At 37.1% G+C, this 23,159-nt stretch overlaps 1 protein-coding gene across 1 annotated transcript in view; it reads right to left on the reverse strand.

The window, feature by feature from the left end:
- LOC145983662 (proton myo-inositol cotransporter-like) overlaps positions 1 to 23,159 on the reverse strand; it is a 178,377-nt gene that overhangs the window by 97,039 nt on the left and 58,179 nt on the right. Inside the window, exon 2 of the mRNA XM_083116721.1 lies at positions 18,275 to 18,372. Coding sequence (XP_082972847.1) covers positions 18,275 to 18,372 — 98 coding nt within the window. The remainder of the gene's footprint in view (positions 1 to 18,274; positions 18,373 to 23,159) is intronic.

Raw genomic sequence — 23,159 nt, forward strand, 5'->3', positions numbered from 1 at the left:
CGCGTGGGAGGGAGGCCAGCAGTCGGTAGGTAAGCCTTGGCTCAATATTGGGCTGTAGCGCTATAGGGTTATTATATATAAAAATATGCTATCATGCATTACCTAACCTCCACTACCCTAAACTTAACATAACTCCGGATTCCACAGACGTATTTTCAATTTTGTAGTAGTAATGTAAACATGATTATGTACACATATTTTTTGTGAGAAAATTAAAAGAACCGTTTTTGATGAAATGGCTGCCAAAAAATTGATTACACCACCTTCAAACCAAGACCATTCCAACGGCACCTCTTTTATAGGTGCACCGATTGCCGAAATATTGCAAATTAAAATTAACAAGATGGCGAAAAAATTGGTCGAAATCGCAAATTTTGTACCCCTGTAATTTCGGAAATACAAAATATATGAATATGCAACTTTGCAACTTGTAGCTATTGTTCCATTTAATTCTATTGTATTATCGTTTAATTTCTTTGTGATTTTTGATTTCATTATGTGTAATACTTTTGTAATTTTGGAGGTTAAGTGGTATAATAGCTGAACCTCGTGTATCAAGAAGCTACACTGAACTGAACTGTACTGGATAAATACCTGGAAAGAAACTATCTCTATTTTGATTCATTTTTAAAATTCTCTAATGCAAAACCTGTTAATTACATGCTTGACATAAATTACTTTCAGTAAAGGTTTTATAGTGTCAAACAGTTCGAGAAAGCTCACATAAATCTCTGGCGTAATTGAACTTTCAATTTGACCTACCTGAACCGTATTTGTTCATTTACAATGAAATCACGAGGCAATTGTATTTATTAAGAATATAGATACATAGAGTAGATAGCGCACTAAATGATCTGTCGCATAAAATGTTGCTTGACTGTGAGGAAAATGGCAATAGGCCAACTCGTGATAAGACAGAAAAGTGGCATAAATACTTGTCTTGGATGGACTTCGTACAATTTCGGCGATAACATCAGGGTCAGATGTACTCTTCGCAACATGTTAATTGACCGCCCCAAAATAATTCTAAGTCCTGAATTCGTAAACTTAGCAACATTGCACTTCAGTGCCAGCTGAGAGTATCCAACTTTGAGTCGGTCTTTCAACTAGATGAAAAACGCGGTGGTGAAAGGTTTCCAATTTCGCACATTCCATGAATTTATAAACTATAAATCGCTAATATAATACACAATCAAACAGAAAGAGTAAATAGAAATAAGAATAAGAATAAGAATCTTGCGGAATTATAACAATTTTGCGTGCTCGACTTGAAATCACATAGGTTTGAAACACTGAACAGGGGTTTTCTCCACCTGGAGAAAATCGTCATCAAGTTTGAGTAGAAACAGGCAAATTTCTGAGGAGTTTATGCGACATTTTATTTACAATACCCTGCACAATATCGAACAGTTCTCAAAAAATCATTTCTTTCACGACTTGTGGAGAAAACGTGCTGGAACACAGGAAGGTCGATTTTATCATAATCGTCAACGTGTTTTTAAAGGATATTGTCAGTAAGTTAATGTAGAGCAGTTGGTTAGACGCTGGTATTCTTATATTTTTCAACATGCTTGAAAGGTCGCGGGTTCAAATCCCACCCTCTCTTTTTTTGTTAGCTGAACAGAGACAGTTGATATTTCAACAATGTAAAAATATCCGATGCACACTTCGAGGGATGTCTCTTCTGCACATTTTTTCCCTAAGAAGGTTAATGCTTATTCAGTTGCTTGACAGAATTTAAGGTTAAAACTTTATGTATTTTAGCTATTCTTCATAAGCTGAGTTAACACACCTTATGACTAATTTACATATAATATATATGCATTCAGAATGCTGTAGGTATTTAATCCTGGGTTCGAATTCTGGGTGTTCTATGTAAGTGTTACTTCATAAATTTCATCATACCATCTCCCATTCTCATCTTCGCGATTAACCAAAATTGTCACAAAGGCGAAGTAAATTAAACCAAATCATCAATCAAGTAATGAAATTTAAGATAAGTATTGTGTATGCTCTTCACTGTACACCTAAAACATTAATTATTTCGAAATACTAACACACAAATACACACAATTATAGTAGGAAATAATCCACTACATTGATGTAGTGAATTTTTGTAACGAACGAGAGAGTTTAATGTGTTCAATTCGCTAAGATTGGTTATCTTATGTCCGTTTCTTTAGTAATGACTGTTTTTATTCCCCTCATTTCCATCTTCCAATGCATCTAAAACTAATAATAAATCCCCAACTGAAGTAAGTAAATGGCTATTGCAACCGAGGCCGATGCGATAAAAATCTACTAATAACTATTTATATATTGCGTGACATCTACAAAATGCATTACTTGAGAATGATCATTAATTCGCCACTGCTTTATATCCAAAATACTTGTCTAAATTCAACAAAATATTTGTGTTATTTCAACAGAAAGTATATCGAACGAACTTTCCACCAAATTCGCAATATTCAAAACAACCAACCTCAGATTTTCCTATACGTTACTTGATTCTGCCATTCCACGTGGCACGTGATTGCGTAATATCATTGAAATTGTTACCGGAAATGCTAAACGCTTCATCATTACTTCCACCTCGTGAAATACACAGAGAGATCATCCAAGAAGAGTATATATATTTTACGTCCGATTCCACACTCCTTTTGAAAATAAAATTCTACAGCATGAGCAATCGAAGTTACGACCACGCTTACCAGTAACAAGCACGTTATCAGTCATCACTTCAATGCCTGAAGATAAAAGAGCTCTCGAAACCTCGGAAGCCTATCCAGAAATAACCTGGTTGGTATCCTGGTAAATCCTCTTCATCAAAGTTCGCATAAGTTTAAGCAGAATTTGAACTACAATACACTGCACAATACCGGTCATTTCTGTAGAGAGCAACTTATCCACAATCTGTGGCAAATAAATGTTTGGAACACTGGCAGGTGGTTGTTGCCGCAACCGTGTTTGGAAACTTTTCGTCCATTTCCTTGTAGAACAGTTACTAAGAGGCGTAAATGTTGTTTTTAAATCCAAAATGAAAGATCACAGGTTCAAATCCCAGCCGCTCCATTTCTTTTCTGTAGAAGTGAACACAGAAGTACGATATTTACTGAATACAAGAACTTTGAAATAATTGAACCTTGATTATAACAGATTACTCTGCGAATAACAAATCGCAAGATTACAACTCAAGAGTTTCAAGAGTAATCCTTACGAATACTTTCATTCGACTTCTTATGCATATTTCTATAATAACATGAGGTTGCAAATAAAGCATTGTATCCCCAAAACTGATTATCGTTCAATTTCCAACATTGAAACATGAATGTTTTGGTGATGTTGCATTGAGAGCCGAAGGAAGGAATTTTGTGAGTGGAATAGATTTTTATGTGAATAAATATGATGTTTCAATCATTGTCTTGGGGAAAAGATCGTTTAATTACACGGTACAACACGAAATTTGTCCTCTGCTTAAAAATATGTTTTTCTAATGTATTTTTGCATGCAAAACAAGAATCTGCAATTAATTTCTTCGTATCACGTACAGATTTTTGAAAAACGCCATCTTTATACATTATGTGTATTAATTACGTTTAAACAATTATAAATTCCTTTAACTGTTTATAACTGGGTTTTCTCCATCGCTTGATAAAAATGATATCGGTATCAGTTCGCATTGTTACATAAAGAAACGTTTTGCTGGATCCTCTAGTGATAAATGTGTTACATAACAATAACAGTGCTGGCACCACTGACGAACAAGGACTGCCATCTGTTTTGTCCTATCCAACGTGAAGGCTGTGCTTTGCAATTGCAGATGTTTGTGTAAAGTTTAACGTTTCTGGCGGGTTTCTGTTAGTGTATGAAAAGGAGGCTTCGTTCAGTGGATCATAATGTCCCGTCAGTGTAATAATAACGTTGATCCATTTTGTTATATATGTGGTGAACTGACGTTGAATAGTCAAAGGCGTAGCCTTACCCCTGTTTGTCAAAAAAGCATATGAGCTGTATTTTGAATGCCGAGTAGGCGATCAAGATAAGCGATGGGCACCACATATCTGCTGCAATTCTTGTTCGAGGAACTTTCGAAACTGGATGCAAGGAAAGCGAAGTGGGCTAAAATTTGCCGTACCAATGGTTTGGAGAGAGCCCACGTAACCACGTAACCACGTAACCACGTAAGTGACTGTTACTTTTGTTTGACAGATGTAATGGTCTTCTCTTCAAAATCAAACATCACATCCGATATCCTAATTTGGAATCAGCAAGACGACCAGTGGCTCATAGTGAAGAGCTAGCTACCTGTGCCGAAAGCTCCCGAAAATTGTACATTTGATACATCAATTGAAGAAGGAAGTTCAGGCAACGAGGACGTGGACTTCGCGTCACCAATCCTCTCAAGTCCACCACATCTCATCACACAAGAGTTAAACGATCTGGTACGGGACTTAAATCTATCGAAAACAAAAGCAGAAATCTTGGGCTCTCGACTTCAAGAATGGAATCTATTGGATAAAAATGTCAAAATCAGCACGTTCCGAACGCGACAGAGTAACTTTTCATCTTGCTTTTCGGAGACTGGAGGAATTGCGTTTTGTAACAATGTTAATGCTCTATTTCAGGAGTTGGGCCATGAACACAATCCAGCAGAATGGCGATTGTTCATTGATTCGTGTAAGATAAGTCTGAAGGCAGTACTGCTCCATATTGGTAATGCTTATCCATTAGTGCCAGTGGCGTATACTGTTCACAAAAAGGAGACATATGAGGTAATGCGTGACATATCGCAGTACATTGAATATAATACATTCAAGAGACGAATCTGTGGAGACCTGAAAGTAATTGTAATTCTTACTGGCATGCAACAAGGGTATACCAAATTTTGTTGTTTTCTGTGTGAATGGGACAGCCGGGACCGAGTTAACCATTACATGCGGAAAACATGGCCACCACGACAGGAATATGTACCAGGAATCAAGAACGTATCACATCAACAACTCGTGAACCCTAAAGATGTTTTTCTTCCCCCATTACACATCAAACTAGGTGCACTGCTTCCAAATCATGAGATGCCACATGTCCCTGAAATTACATTTTTTGGATTCTCATTTTGACTTCTTTCCACAAAATTTAGGGGCTGTTAGTGATGAACATGGGGAACGGTTCCACCAAGACATTGCAACATTTGAAAAGCGGTTCAGTGGACGATGGAACAGCAGTATGCTTGCTGAATATTGCTGGTCTATCATCAGATAGACTCCTTCAGATAGATACAAGAGAAGAAGATAACAATTATCATTTCGGTAGAAGTTTGTACTGTCTTTGGTTTGTATACGTAAAATGCCTGTCTAATGTCTGTGCAACAAAATGTCATGTGGCTGTACAATACAAATGGTATGTCTTGGGAGAAAACTGACTTCACATATCGATTTAGTACCTTTAACTTATTTAAACTCACTTGTTTTCAACCAAAGGACATTTTCCTAGAAATTTTCTTAGTCTTTTGTTTGTATACGTTGATTTACCTGTCTAATGTCTGTGTAACAAAATGTCATGTGACGGTACAATACAAATGGTATGTCTTGGGAGAAAACTGACTTCACATATCGATTAAGTACCTTTAACTTATTTAAACTCACTTGTTTTCAACCAAAGGGCATTTTCCTAGAAATTTTCTTAGTCTTTTGTTTGTATACGTTGACTTACCTGTCTAATGTCTGTGTAACAAAATGTCATGTGACTGTACAATACAAATGGTATGTCTTGGGAGAAAACTGACTTCACATATCGATTTAGTACCTTTAACTTATTTAAACTCGCATGTTTTCAACCAAAGGACATTTTCGTAGATATTTATTTATTCTTTTGTTTGTATACTTTGATTTACCTGTCTAATGTCTGTGTAACAAAATGTCATGTGACTGTACAATAAAAATGGTACGTGTTAGGAGAAAACGGATTTTACATATCGATTCAGCACCTCCAATTTAGTCAAAATCACCTGTTTTCAACTAAAGGACAGAACATGACCTCAAATTTGTTGTACAGTGTTATTGCTTTTCTTGTTTCTTATGGACGAAAAAATTGTGACAAGAAACTTACATTAGGTATTACATAAAAAAAAGTGGAAGCTGACCCGGGATTGAACCAACACCTCAAAGAGAAAAGATGAACTTAAGAAGAGGTATGATCGTCTGACACGTTACCACTACGCTTCAGATGTTCTGAGCGTGTGTGCGTGTTTAGTAATACCAAATACTTTTACACATGCACGTAAAGAGAACTACTCGTTGTAGCAAATTTGTCATAATTATTCTTTATTTGTTCATTAAATTAAACTAATGTAATTGTAAATAATGGTTAATTTATTTTATTATTCTTGACATCTTTTTCTGGTATGAATTCGTACGAAACTTTTCATGGTTGAATGTTATTGGATGTTGTCTTTGAACCAATTTCAACATAACGTGATTAACTATTCCAATAGAGGAACTTATTTCCCTTGAACTACGCTCTAAACAGAGGTATGCAACATTTCTTTCTTCAACCTCGAGAAGAATGGAGCTCTACGACAAATCCACAAGAGAAAATGTGATCGGTTTAATCGAGGGAGCTGGATTGTGACCTCGTTTAGCTGTATTTATCGAGTTTGGAACAGAGTAATCTTCTCAGACGAGAAAGTATTTTCTATTGCAAATGATGGTCCGGTTCTGGTCTACCGGCGTCAAGGACAACGATTTGATCCCCGTTTTGTTGCTAACTCACGTCACGTGAGCGTGCCTGTCTGGGGTTGTATATCTCTCGGTGGCGGAGGTGAACTACACCGCATAGGACGTCTCAACGGGATACAGTATGTGCACATTTTGGAGCATTTTATGGTTCCTGGCGTGCGAGCGTTGTATCCCGAAGTAACTATTGACTTCCAGCAAGACCACTCCCCCATCCATGATTCAGCCATTGTTCAGCGTTGGTTTTCTGAACGAAACGACATAAATCTAATTGACTGGCCACCCATGTGATGTGATATCAACCCCATTGAAAATATGTGGGCCGAAGTCGTTCGGTGTTAGAAAGAAAACTGGCTTGATCCACCACCTCGAAGAAGTTAAGAACTATTTGACCACGTCAACAATGCCTGGAATGACGTGTACACTTCCCACAGGTATATTCGACATCTTGTGCAATCCGGTCCTCGACACCTGTGACATGTCATAGATGCAAGTGGCTACTGGACAAGATATTGAATAAATGTTCAATTTTTCCAAACATTCCTTTTCAGTACTAACAAATTAATGAAAATACACCCATGTAAGAAATATTTCGGAACCTTTCATATTATTGTCTTATAGGCCTTAATATAAATGAAAATATCCAGATGAAGTGAGGGTCGAATCCTTATCACAGACACAAGTGGAACTGGAAATGCCACAAAGCTACAACAGAGTGAACTGCACAGCTAATACGATATTTTACTTTTTGTTTGCTATTCATGCATACACCTATTCCATCTGGAAAACGGTTTTCTTTTAAAGATTTAGATCGAAAGAGTTTCGTTCACTAATTTTAACCATAATGATCGTAAAGCACAGTCATTCATTAGTTATTTCTAATATGAGAGAAAGAGTAAGAAGAAGTGTAGCTTGTGGAAAGCTTTGATGGGGATTTTCCTGTAACGAAACCACTGATTTGCAGCTAAAATCAAGCCTCCCTTACCTGCTTCTCCTACCGACTTTAACACGTGTCCGTTTATCATCTGTGCAATTATAATAATAATAATAATCCTTTGCGCAACAGCCCATGAAGGGCCTGGGCATACCTACCGACTGCCGGTCTCCCTCCCACACTTTCTCTCGTCACCTCTAAGCGTGGAAATCTTCAACCAGTATTGGAATAGCTCGGAGCTCCCCAATTTTCTCACGATGGTGGCCGAATAAATTCCGACCAGAGCCGGACTCGAACCTACGCCGTCCCGCAGCGAACGATCTCAAGACGAGTAAACGCCTTAACCCGCTCGACTACGGAGGAGGACATCTGTGCAATTGCCTTGTTAAATTATGTTACATTGCACCTCTGGGAGAGAGAGAGAGAGAGAGAGAGAGAGAGAGAGAGAGAAAGAGTAAGAAGAAGTGTAGCTTGTGGAAAGCAGACTAGAAATATATTCAACACTTCATACAAATATATGTTAACAACTGGAAAGTATGGAACGATGTTTTCGCGAAAGAAAAACTGATGTAAGAGGAAAGTGAACATACATATAGAGTTTTTTTTTAATCACAAGACCGAGTTGTATACACCAACGACGTTACAAGAAAACAACCCCTAGTTACCTTCAGTCCAGAAACGTCTTGTCAATTTCTTAACTTATTATTATTCACTCATAATGTGTGTTAACACAACTTATGACGTATAGCTGAATGAAATAACAAGTTTCATCTCTAAAATATTGCCAATCAACCGAATTTGATTGAATTTCTGACGAGTATTGAGTCAGAGAAAATCGAACTGAGCTAAAGGAACCTTCCTCGAAGTATAGCTATATATAATAACCCATGGCGCGACATCCCTCGAAGGGCCTTGGCTTATCTCCCAACTGCCGGTCTTCTTCTTCTTCTTATAAGGCGCTACAGCTCTTTATGGGCTTTGGTCTGCTCAATTACATCCTTCCATTCTTCTCTACTCAACACACATTTCTTCCAGTTCTTTGTCTTCAGTTTTCTTATGTCATTTCTGACATCGTCTATCCATCTGGTTTTGGGCCTTCCTTGTGATCTTGTAGCAATAGGTCTCCAATTGTAAATTTGTTTCACAATTCTTTCTTCGGGCATTCTTTCAATATGACCCAACCAGCTCAATCTTTGTGTTTTGATAAATCTTCTTATATTCTTACTCTTTATTACTGTTTCAAGCTCTTCGTTTGTTTTTATTCGCCATATATTATTAGATTGTCTCGTTGGGCCATATATTTTCCTTAATATCTTTCTTTCAAATATCATTAGTTTTCGAATTATATCTTCTTCCAGCACCTAGGTTTCACAGCCATATGTAACCACAGGTCTTATTATGGATTTATACAGCTTTAATTTTATTGTTTTGGAAACTAGTTTGGATTGGAATATCCTCTTATTCGCATAAAATGCTCTATTTCCAGCTGCAATCCTTTCTTTAATTTCTTCTTCGATTTCATTGTTTCCATTTACTATTGACCCGAGATATTTAAATGACTGTACCTGCTCTATGTGCATTGTATCTATATCCTCTTTTTGTTGTTGGATTTTTCTTCTTGTACATCTCATATACTTTGTCTTTTTTTCGTTCACTATTAGTCCATATTTCATTGCCTGTTGCTTTAGTTTCACTAGTGAGTCCACCATTGATTGCTTAGTTCTTGTAGTAATTACTATATCGTCTGCATATGCACAGATCTGTCTTAATCTTGTTGAAATGTTTCCTCTGATTTCCAACTTCTGAATTATTTCATCCATGACTATGCTAAATAAAGTTGCTGATAATGGGTCTCCTTGTTTTACTCCTCTATTTATTGCAAATTTCTGACTAAAATCATTGTTTCCTTTTAATACTGCTGTAGTGTTTTGTAATGTCAACTTTATTAATCTCATTAGTTTGTTTGGGACATTAATTTTCTTTAGACATGTAGGAATTATATTTCTATTTACTGAGTCAAATGCTTGCATAAAATCGATAAATATGTTATGCAATTCAATATTATATTCATAACATTTTTCATATATTTGTCGCAGTATGAATATATTATCAACTGTAGATCTATTTGGTCTAAATCCCATTTGATATTCACCCAATTTGTTTTCTGTAATTTCAGAGATTCTATTTTGTAGAAGAATTGCAAAGATTTTGTATGCGACATTCAGAAGCGTAATTGGTCTGTAGTTATTACACTGCAACCTGTCTTCTTTTTTAAAGATTGGGCAAATGATACCATGTAGCCATTCTTGTGGCATTTCCTCTTTATTCCATATGTTGAGTATCAAATTATAAATTTTATTCCTTATCATATATCCTCCGTGTCTTATCAGTTCTGCTGTGATATTATCTGAACCAGGTGACTTATTCATTTTTAAGGATTTTATGATTTTATTTACCTCCTCATATGTTGGTATTGGAATTTCAGTATCATTTTCCAATTTTTCGGGTATTTCATCTTCAGACGGTAAGTGTTCCCAATTTAATAATTCCTGAAAGTACTCTTTCCAACGGAGTAATACTTTTTCTTTCTCAGATATTACTTCTCCAGATGCATCTTTACATAATGAAGTTGCATGAGTGTAGTTCCTTACATGAGATGTCACAGCCTTAAAAAAAATTTCTTGAATCCTTTCTTCTATGGTATTCCTCAATCTCCTTGATTCTATCATTTATCCATTCTTTTTTCTTCTTTCTGCATACATTGTTGGCAATTCTCCTTTTATTCTCATATTCTTCACAATTTGCCCTTGTGTGTCTCTGTAAACATCTTTGTCGTGCAGCATTTTTCTGATTTATTACCATTTTACATTCATTACCCCACCATTCATTCCTTGGTTTACCATCTTGCTTTTGTATTACTTCAGTTGCTGTTTTCAGAATAGCTTCTTTGAGTTGTTTCCAATCTTCATTTATATCTTGGGTATCAATAATGTTTTCCAAATTTTGACTCATTTTTTTCCTATATTGTTTCAGAATTTCTTTACTATGCATATTGCTTTTATTCCATTTTATCTGTTGTCTTGGAATACTTTTTCGTACAGGTATTAATTTCTGTTTGATTACTGCTTTGACCAAAAAATGATCCGAATCACAATTCAGACCCTTCATTGTTTTTACATCCTGCACCATTTCCTTTTTATGTACGTTTACTAAAACATGGTCAATTTGGTTGGTAGTTTTCCCATCTGGGGACACCCAGGTACCTTTATGTATCTTTTTATGTTCATACTGTGTACTCATTACAGTCATATTATTTGCAATCTTCAACCAGTATTGGAATAGCTCGGAGCTCCCCAATTTTCTCACGATGGTGGCCGAATTCCGACCAGAGCCGGACTCGAACCTATGCCGTCCCGCAGCGAACGATCTCAAGACGAGTGAACGCCTTAACCCGCTCGACTACGGAGGAGGACATCTGTGCAATTGCCTTGTTAAATTATGTTACATTGCACCTCTGGGAGAGAGAGAGAGAGATAGAGAGAGAGAGAGAAAGAGTAAGAAGTTGTGTAGCTTGTGGAAAGCAGACTAGAAATATATTCAACACTTCATACAAATATATGTTAACAACTGGAAAGTATGGAACGATGTTTTCGCGAAAGAAAAACTGATGTAAGAGGAAAGTGAACATACATATAGAGTTTTTTTTTAATCACAAGACCGAGTTGTATACACCAACGACGTTACAAGAAAACAACCCCTAGTTACCTTCAGTCCAGAAACGTCTTGTCAATTTCTTAACTTATTATTATTCACTCATAATGTGTGTTAACACAACTTATGACGTATAGCTGAATGAAATAACAAGTTTCATCTCTAAAATATTGCCAATCAACCGAATTTGATTGAATTTCTGACGAGTATTGAGTCAGAGAAAATCGAACTGAGCTAAAGGAACCTTCCTCGAAGTATAGCTATATATAATAACCCATGGCGCGACATCCCTCGAAGGGCCTTGGCTTATCTTCCAACTGCCGGTCTCCCTTCCACAATCCTACCTAGTGGTGTGGAGGTGACGTGGGGTCAGCACGTCGAACCCTCAGCCATCATAGGAGATTTTTATGACCGGGTTACGCTACTCAATCCTAACTTCTTCACGTTGGTGTGTTGCCATATACACAGACCGAATACCCAGAAACTGAACCCAATCGGACTCAAACCCATGTGTGAAGTTAAAACAATGCAAAATCTACAATTTTCCACTTTACACTACACCTCTACAGAAATGTATATGTCTTCATCTCTCGAACAGAGTACTTAAAATAACGTGAGCATGTCGGCATGGTGTAGGAGGATCGTGTTTGTTTGTGGAATCAAAGGTCGTTGATTCAAACTTCTTGCTTCTTTGCGGACTTTTTCAGAAAGTAAACGGCCTTGGACGAGAATACTTATCTACATTTCTGAGAAATCTCTGTTTATATTTATGCAATATACTTCCAGCATTTCCTGAAGACATTTTGATCGTAGTAAGCAAGATGCAGCGTGGAATGAGAAGAAACATGTGATGTTAATTCTGAGGTGGGTAGTTTGAAACGCAAAATATAGCATAAAATTTGTGGTTCTATCATGGAAAACAAATTGAAGAGCGCAAGCAAACAACATTCTATTCGTATATATATTTGTATTGTTTTATTAAAACTACTCTATGCACATACAGACTTATCGGGACTCTACTTACATTATAAACTGGAATCCGAAACAATGTGTAATGTGACTCCACCGGGTGTCGAGCCCGGAACCCATTGATTACAACATCCTGTCAAGAACAGATGTTAATGACATGTAAGTTCTTAATATGTGTTAACTTATGACAGCTGAATAAAGGGACAAGTTTTTCCTGAAATCCTGCCAATCACTGAAAGATTAAGAACATTAGTAGAAGCATTACTTGAGGCATGCACAGTGGCGACGATTAGGGAGGTGTGGAGGGGCAGTTGCCCCCGCACTATGCTAAACCTTATCTACCAAGGGAAGAAAGTAAACTGTCCTTGCCCCCCACCAGTTTTGGCACCTTACCCCATCAGTTTTGGAACTCAATCGCCGCCACTGAGCATGCATCGCATAAATATTTACAGTAATGTCATATAATCTTATATTATTTTATTTCAACACTTCGTACTCGGTAAATAAAATGGAAAAAAGTAATCAGGAAAGGGTGAGATTTGAACCTACGATGTTTCGATCTTGACGAAAACAGTAAAAAAAAAAAAAAAAAAAGAAGAAGAAGTTCTGTCATCTAACCAACTACTCCAGGAGATTACTAACGGAATACTCAGTAAAGCACGTTGATCTCAGGTGAAGCAACCTTGTGCCGGAGTTTCGAACCATTTTTCGCCAAGAACCAAGGAAATGACACACTTTGGTGTTGTGCAAGGTATCTTTACTACATATTTCGTATAAATCATCAGAAATTTGCCTCTTTGCATTCAAATGTGACGGCAATTCTTTCCAGGTGGATGAGAACCTGTTCAGTGTTTCAAAATGCACATAAATTTCTCTATTTTCAACATCAGAGCGAAGAATCGTGAAATATTTTCACCATTTGTATTTCTACTTAAGTTTTTTTTGTCTACTCATGTATTTTATTACTGCTTTAGGGTATCTTAACTTCATGGAATATGAAAGAATGAAAAACAAATCACAAGAGCGTTTCCATTTAGGAAGAAGAAATGTTGCAAAGTTGGCTACTTTTAGTTGGCTCCAAAGCGCTATGCTGCCAAATTTACGAATTCTGGACTTTGAAATTTTTCAGGGCGGTCAAATAAGATGTTGCGAAATGTACATTCTGTACATGCAAAAACGGATTTCCTGGCAGACCCTTCGTAATCACGTCATACAACTTCTGTTCCATTCATTGTACTGCCCTTTACTTGATTAAGCATTAGATTAGTTCACAATATTTGTCCCTAGGTCAGACATGTTTAACGAAATACACAAAAAAAAAACAGATCTCGCGTAATGTTTGTACATTGGACAAGTATGAATGAAACCTAATCAAAGAAATACAAAGGCAATACTAAATGAATCGATTCTTTGAAATTGGGCAGATTTACCCGTTTAACGTTTAAGTCCACTTTATGCCCAGGTAGACTGATGTGGACTGGATCTACAGTTTAAAGTGGATCACTCATCTTCATCGTCGCGATTAGCTGGAAATGTTTATTTTTATTTGAATTTAAAATTTTGCACCCGTCACGTTATACGGGGTCCAGCCCATTACCATAACTAAAATAAAGTAACTGTAATGTCGTGTAACTAAAATATTAAAACATTCTGACTTCGATTAAAAGCTGAGGCTGTAAAGGGGCACTCAGCACACATAAGAACAAAAAACAGGGCAACAAACAGAATTATACTGGCCATAGGGCCACACGCCAGAGCCTCGTTAGTCTGCAAAATGCAGTCCAGGTTGATTAGCTAGAAATGGCAGAAAAGCGTCGCTAATAACAAAAATCAAATCAAATCTTCCGCGCATCATCCACGCAAAATGTATATTCCAAAGTTTCGTTACGGCCCGACATGGGGACCTCCCCGGTGGGGAAAGTGGTAACGTCGACCCCTTGTAATCAAGGGGTCCCGGGTTCGGCAACCGGTATAGGCACATAGTGGTTCGGGTCCCATTCAGCATTACATTATAAAATTTATTAACAACGTTGTATTCCAAATAATGCTAATTGCTGCCAGTTTAGTTTCTTAAGCTCCATGAATAAAGTCCCTGCGTGGAGAGAAGGGGTAGAGTGGAGCAGGTTTCCTTATGGCCCGAGTTGAACGGATAGAGGAGAAGACGCGCGAAGGCTTCTGGCCGACAGTTCCTTTGTTTGTAGTCGTTCTATAGCAGATCGTTTATCGAAGGTATCTAGTTGACATTCAGCGTATCGAGTCCCATCGCCGCTGCTTTCTGGCTTTCGAGACCGGAGTCCGTTGCAACCGTTCTCAAGCTCTCCAATTGCCCTCAAGATGATGGGACAACATCGAAATTTAGGAGCTTCCACCGAGCATCGAACGAACCAAACGCGAGTGCGCGGGAACCCTAAAGGGGGGAGGGGTATAGCTCCCATCAAATCCCCTATGTAGGCCACTGTATACATGTTCATGTCCGATTTTTACATAAAGATCACATTTAAAGACAATACATAGCCATTAGATCAATAATTTCCAACGTTCTTATCACCGTCGCAAAGAAACAGGAAAGCAGGAAATCAACTTATTTAGAGCGATATAGCATTTCAAATACGATATAACGCCATAACACATTAGAATATGCGTCCATCGTTTTCCGCCGAAACGTTATTTTTATCTTCTTCCGCTAATCTTCACGCTGCAATTAACACTGGCTCTTAAGGGACTTAGACGTTTCGGGCGCTCATATCGCCCGCTGGATACTATTTTGTCGTATGTCCATCCGTACTGATTTTGCATGAGAGCTGATTGAAGTTCGTCTTATGTGGATTTGAAACACACTACAAGGTTTGAGCAAACTTTTTTAATGTTAATAATTCACACCACTTGACAGCCAGATACGTCGCTTCCGAATGTGACACACTAACGTACCTGTAAGGAACACGATAACATCGTCAACATCTCTGGCAAAAAAGTGGAGATACGACAAAACAGAATTCAGCCGGCGATATCATAGCGAACGTGATACACTAACTAATCTGTAAGGAACACGATAACATCGTCAACTCATCTCTGGCAAAAAAAGTGGAGATACGACAAAACAGAATTCAGCCGGCGATATCATAGCGAACGTGACGCCCATTTGCCTCAACAATAAAGCCACAGCGGTTGATTCTAACTCATTGGATCAGACGCGTCTCCAGCATATGCTCAGATATCAATTCCCGTGGTATAAATAGCCAGCGGTTTCAAACTACTTCAGCCAACGCGCGATGCACCTTGGTCGACTTTGGCCTCAAACTATCATTTCACTGTCACGACAGCGTCCGTTCGAATTTCCATAAAGCAAAATGCCTACTCTTGCTGTGATGTTGCCATCCTGCACAAATAGCGCCACTGGCAACGGATATCTACACATACATACACAGACAAGAACTTGAGGCCTTTCTTCATTTCCTTCCGTGAATGGTCGATTACTGTTTTTACCAATCACGCTAAAAGCCTTTCCTTCTGCACCATCTCTGAGGCTTACTAAAGAAAAGATGTTCTGAAATACCCACGATTAGCCAACCAACACGAACTAATTGTCAGAGCTAGGAATTTTAGGTGCTGCACCTTAAATTTTTTTGTGTGAAAATGGGTAAAAAAGTGACTCATCTCCAAAATAAGCACGTATTGAACTTTACTCATGGTGTTTCGGTTGCACCTTTTTGCACCTTTTTCACAATCTCGGAACCTTTTCCACATTTTTCACAATCTCGGAACCTTTTCCACCTTTTTCACAATCTCGGAACCTTTTCCACCTTTTTCACAATCTCAGAACCTTTTGCACCTTTTCGCCCTTTTTGCATCTTTATCATTTTTTAAAAAACAACTCGCGCGCTGTTTAACCCCACCCACATTCGAGGCACGGCTTCTTGGCACGCGATTCTTGTTTACCGCACAACAATGAATCGGCTTTCTTCAGTTCTTGGACGTTAATGTAGTAAGCACGCGGACTTTAAACAGTGCCAACAATGACGCGTTACATTTGCTAGAAGTTGTGCTCTTTTTGTCCTATGCTGTATTGTTTACGAATTGTTGTAGGAAAGCTGTTTTGTTTTTGTTTCCTTCTCCCGTATCAGCGAGCAAGGTAACTGCAGTCTGTGATCGACTGATCGATGCATCGGATTTGCTTGTTCACCATGCCAAAACATAAAGTAAATGTTGGGAAACTGCAGGACATTGTTAAACAGTTTAGCGGTGACGGCATTCAGAGTGATGGATCTGTTCTGAGGTGTGATGTGTGTGATATTTCTATTTCTGTTGATGACAAACACCAACGCACTCGGGTTGTGCAGCATCTACAAAGTGGGAAGCACGTCAGGAATAAAGAACTACGAGATGGTAAAGATGGGAAGCGACAGCAATTCATTGGTGAGGCGCTTGCATCTTCGAGTTCCAGAAATAAAAATGAATTTTTCAGTGAGACAGCAAGGACATTTATAGTGTGTGGAATACCTCTTTCGAAACTTAACAATCCTGTCATAAAATCATATTTGCAAAAATATACTGGGAAGTCAGTTCCAGATGAGAAAACCTTAAAGAAATCTTACCTTCAACCTCTTTATGAAGCTAAAATATCGCAGATCAGGCAAGTACTAGCTGACCATCCAGTCTATTTCATACTAGATGAAACCACAGATAGGCAAAACAGGTACGTTTTGAACATTTTAGTAGCACCTCTCAATGGACATCAAGTGAAACCCATGCTTTTAAAAACTTATTTTCTCGGCAAAACAGATAATGCAAGTGTAATGCAAAGTTTCAATGATGCATGTTTTGTATTGTGGCCGGAGAGCGTAAAATATGATAGTGTGTGGTTAGTTATACAGACCAAGCATCTTACATGTTAGCTACATTTTCTAATCTGAAGAATATGTATCCTAACTTAAAACATGTGACCTGCTTTGTTCATGCTTTGCATCGAGTTTGTGAAGCTCTTAAAGATGAATATACATATGTGAATGAATTTGTTTCTAGCATTAAGAAAATACTGAAAAAGGCTCCTTCTAGAATACAGAAGTACGTAGAAATTACGAAACTTCCACTACCACCCTCTCCCATCCTCACTAGATGGGGTACATGGTTAAAAGCTGCAGTGTTTATTTGCAATCATTTCCATACAATATCGAAATTTTAGATGCTTTTCCTAGTGATTCCTCAGCTGTAGAAAAAGCCAAAAAACTTGCACTTAAACAGGAATTGCAAGATGAACTCTATATTGTACTACTGCAATCACAAAACTGGAGGAGCAGTGTTCTGAAAAGAAAGCACAGTTGGCTGTTTTGATGGATGTGCAACGAGAGCTGCAAGGGGTCGGGAAAGAGAAGTTAGAACAAAGTTTAGCCAAAACCCCTGATGTTCAAGAAGTCGCAACCAACAAGGATGTGGATTAACGGTTTGAAAACCACTTGTGTCTGTTGACGTTGAACGTTCTTTTTCAACTTACAAGTATCTGCTTAGTGACCGCAGATGTAGCCTCACTCAGAAGAACATAGAAATTATGAATGTAATCTATTTTAACAGTTTTCTAGATGACTAATTCTAAGCAAGTAAGAAGAAGCATGTTTTCCTTTATGTCGCTTTCTAATGTATCAGAGAATTTTCTTTGCTTAGTTATATTAAACGATTTAAAACCAGAGAATACTATATGTGTTTATCCAGACAAGTTGAATCATATATGTATGCACTGTTCACAATAAATTTTACATCTGAAAATTAGCACCTATTTTAGCACCTTTTTTGTACAAAAATTGGCACCTTTTTTGCACCTTTATTGGCAAATTTTTGCACCTAAAATTCCTAGCTCTACTAATTGTCCCACTTACACCTTAATCGATATGGCCTGTTCGTATACAATCAACATTTTACAAGTATTGTGAAAACTCACCTGTCAAGTAACCACCGGCAAGAGCGAAGACCCATGCTGCTGCAATCGTACTTGAAACTATTGCTTCGTGCCATGCTGTGTTGAGTTCAAATCGTTTTCTGGAAAACATAAAAGGAAGCAGTTTGTTACTAAAGAGAATGCACATTTTCTCTTAACACGACAGTTTTCTTTATCTCTGACATGACAGTAAAAATATTACTCCCTATTAGTTATGACGTTTGTAGAAATACTAACTCTTGCTTCTAAAGTTTGCACTTGCATTAAATTGGATGTCTTGTTATTTCACAGTTTCCTTTCTAATATGGAGATTTGATTGATTTGGTGTTCTGAGTCCACTTTATGCACAGTAAGGCTAATCGGGACTGGACATACAGTTTAAAGTGGGATCCGAACCACTATGTGCCTCCACCGGGTATCGAACCCGAGATACGACGCTACCACTGCGCCATCGGGGAGGAACTAATATGGAATAGAGAATTAATACTTAAAATAAAATAAAGTGGATAACCCAAGCAACAATACTTATTTTCTGTGCTCATCATTAGTGAATTTATCATAAATAATTTACCATAATAAGAAATGTGAAGTTTTTCGGGCACTAAAAGATTAAGTAAATTTGCAATAGGAATACATAATGGAGTGCAACGAATAAAAGCAATGAAGTGAAATTTACAGCTTCAAACGTTGCGTTACCTACAAATTCCATTTTATATTGTATTGTTATTCAAAATTCCAAGTTTGTCCACTTCATGTTCACACATGATAATTGGAACTGAACCCGGGAATCATGATTGATTGATTGATGGAATTTGGTGATAAGATGAAACACATATGGATTATACTGGCCATGGGTCCAAACGCCAGAACCTCGTTAGTATGCAAAATGCACTCCAGGAAGTGCACTACGTGAAAGTGAGGTTGACATTTGGGTGTCTTCTGAAAGGGTCACCCCTTAAACCCAGAGTCATGACTATAAGGCGACAGCATTTATTGTATCTCATTTGACTGCATACTCTCTGCACAAAGAGAATAAAAAAAATTAAAATTTAAGTAATATCAGGTTCGATTTCTATGAATGGCCAATTTATTATACAATGTGCCGGAAAACGAACATAAAAAAAATCGCAGATTTCGACATTTGCAATTTTCAAGCTACCAAATAGCGAACTAACGTTTTCCCTTATGCATCACAGAAGTAATGTTATTTTCGTGTTACTCGGCTAACGATATCAGTTTGCTCTCCAGACGGGCAACAACGAAGCAGTATAACACACCTGTGATTATACCCATAATTTAATAAAACCATTGTAATTCAATATGAAATAATTAAGATTTTAAAATATAGAGAGGACATAAATTTAAAAATAAGAAAAAGTAAAAGAAAACATTCAAAATTGCATTTCAATTCTGGTTATTGGGAGAGGGTCATACAAAATTTCGCAGACCTCTTGCTTTGTACAAAACCCCAAGTTTCTGAAAAATATGCCACCCACAAATATTAAACGATTCGTACGAGCAGATACAAATACTTTCTAGTAACACAGAATGTGGGCCTACCCGATGGCGTAGTGGTAACTTCGTCACCTTGTAATCAAGGGTCCAGGGTTCGATAGCGGGTGGAGGGACATAGTGGTTTGGATGCCACTTTAAACTGTTATGTCCAGTCCCGATTGACCTTTACCTGCATAACACGGACTTAAAAATAAATTCAAACCAACACAGAATATGTTTGCGGACAAATGTTTGTCCACACAAGTAGAGCTACATAATTTCTTGGCATGTGAGTGTCAATTTGGTGATTAATAAACTGAACTGAGAGTTTGAAGTTTTCGCTTCCATTCCCATCTATACTTTAGCTTCTACATTCTGAATAGTTAGAAATGCGACAGTTCGTTTCGTTACACAGACCGTTCCCTTCATTTATGCTTGAAAAAAACTTTCTATATTTTCAAAGTATAGTTTTCCGAGTGAATGAATATTAAGCTCTATAAACTTCATAGTATGTAAAGACTAAACTCCTACCTGACCTCTAATTCCTAATTTTCCTACAACCGATAAGTTCCTCTTCCAATACTTAAAAAATATAATTTTTCAGGGTACATGCAGTAAATGCGATGAATTTACTTTTTCTCTGTCTGTGTGCATCTGCATGTGATAATATTTTCAATCACATGTCATGTAGCTGCTTCTTAGCCCTGATGAGTATTTAATAGTAACAATAGCCTTTCTCCTCCACTTATTACCCTTCTTTCTTCCTATCTGCAGAACCGCCGACAATATGTCGTGTATCAAGGCTGCAGATCAACCGAATTCGTGGCCAGTTCGGGAGTTCCACAGGGGTCGAACCTTGGTCCCTTGCTATATTTAATTTTTATAAACGATTTGCCAGAACTACTCACAAAATGTGAGACATTAATCTTTGCTGATGATGTTAAAATATACAAAAATATCGAAAACGCTGATGACTGTACAATATTACATGAAGAGCTGAATAACTTGCTTCAGTGGTGTGAAATTAATAAAGTCAGCCTAAACCTAAAGAAATGTAAACTTGTATCATTCACCCACAACAGACACCCTATTCAACATTCATACACTATTTCTAATGTGTTAGTACAAAGTGAGAATATAGTTACCGACCTAGGGGTCACTTTTGACCAAAAGTTAACATTCCAATCACATATTGCCCGCATTTTAAGCGAAGCTCACAGAAATTTGGGATTTATAATGAGAATGGGTCATCAATTTAGAAAAAAGGAAACATTTCTCTTGCTATATTATACGCTCGTCAGATCTAAACTCGAATATGCTTCTCTTGTTTGGAACCCGCAATTCAAGAAAGATATCGAAAAATTAGAAAAGCTTCAAAATAAATTTCTCAGATATCTACTATTTAAACTTGATGGTACATATCCAAAACTCACTCCTAGCAACATATTACGCGAAATCTTTAATATTCCGTCACTCGACGAAAGGAGGCAAACAAGTCAAATAACTTTTCTCTCCAAGCTTATCAATGGTAAAATAGATTCTTTTAATCTGTTGTCGAATTTAAATTTTTATGTGCCAAACTGTATGTTAAGGCCCAGAACTGATCTCTTTCAAATCCCCCTTGGAAGAACCAAAATGACCGAAGCTGAACCCATGAGGAGAATGTGCAAGTTATTTAATTCAGTTTCTAAGAATAATCCAAGCGTAGACCTATTTAAATGTAATTGTAACATAAGATCTAATCGCTGAATTTCTGTATGTTTTGTTTTGTTTTGTTCATTGAATTTTGGTTTTCATTCAGCTTGTAAGGTTATATCCAACAGTTTAGTTTCATTTATTATTGTATTGTCTCTGTGTTCCCTTTGCTTCTATAATCTAATAATTAATTTCTTCTCACAATTGTTTTTAAATGTAAAATGTATATTGCTTCATTCATATTTCTTGTTAATTTTCTTAGTTATGTTCTTGTTTATGTAATGGTGTCATCCCATATTGAACACTGTAATTGGGCATGCGCCTGTTGTGTTTCAATTAAAAATAAATAAAATAAATAAATAAATAAATGGTGTCCTTCGAAAAATTTGCCATGAAATTCTTCATATTTTATAACATTCAGGTATACACGATTGATCGTCTACTTGAAAAATCGAAATGCACAAATGCTAATATTTGTTACATAAGGGATGTCCAAACCAAGGTTTACTTTTTTAAAATTCCCGCATCTCTCTTCTTATATCTGCCTTACTTCCAGGAAAAAAATGGGAAGTAGTAATTATCAGGGTAATAACAAGCCAGGAAATCGAATTACTATTAGTATATATATATATATATATATATATATATATATATATATATATATATATAAAGAGATTGCACATAGCTTCCGGAGCGAACAAACTAGCAAAATATTCGAACAAATCAATAAAATGGTAGTCATTATTCAAGTAGGGTGGTGTTCGTGAGTCGTAGAATGTAAATAATACCTGAACGAGCACGAAACTATCGATGATACTATGGATTTCCACCTCACAATGCAAAGGAATTAATCAAAAATTCACAAGCGACCAAAGGCGAATCGAAAGAAAGAAGAAGTATCTTAAATGCAGTGTACTTCCGTGCCTGACATGGCAAAAAATGGTTACATCAGCCTGTCGTGACTAATAAATAAACTCAATTTACTTTATAAAGTCAATCAATCATTGTTTATTTGTTTACAAAAGCTTTTACTTCTAGAGATGACTGTGTTTACTATATAAATCAGTAATTATAATTAGCGTTATGCTATTAAAAGCCGTAACTAGTCGAATAGCCAAAGAAATTCGTCATCCACTTTGTGTGTAAAAACTGTAAAATGGGGTTAGCACACAAGCTGCCTTGTATCACGTGAACGAATGCGTTTGAAATTCCTAAGAAAATTCCTGCATGTTCTGCTACTTTCGAATACGTTTCAAGTGTTTCGAGTAGTGAAGATAAGATTCAAGGAAGATACAAGGTTAAAGGTTTTGGTTAAAGGTTTTTATCAGGTCGGATAGACACTTACTTAAGTCTGTTACAGCTTGTTGGTGACAAGCACATGTTGTCACCACATGACCTAGGAGTAAATTTTAGTGTGTGTTTTATTAAAAAAAAAAATTCTAATAAGTATGTGTAACTATTCATCTAATTTTCTCAATTACCCCATTTTCTTCCTACTAGTCCATTACCTAATTCAGACCCAACAGCCGCCGCTGAATGTTGTACCCCGAATATTATTAATGCTCCTTTTGCAGCTCTAGTTGTTACATGACCCCTCCAGAGAACTGACCGTGCGGGCGGAAGGGTTTGCGTGCTTTTTTAGGCTGAGAGCTATGCCAGCGGTACATTTTCTACCAGCAAGGTCGCCCATGCTGGACAG

This window comes from Lepisma saccharinum, chromosome 2, assembly GCF_977018435.1.
Source record: "Lepisma saccharinum chromosome 2, izLepSacc3.1, whole genome shotgun sequence".
In the NCBI taxonomy this organism is placed as follows: domain Eukaryota; kingdom Metazoa; phylum Arthropoda; class Insecta; order Zygentoma; family Lepismatidae; genus Lepisma; species Lepisma saccharinum.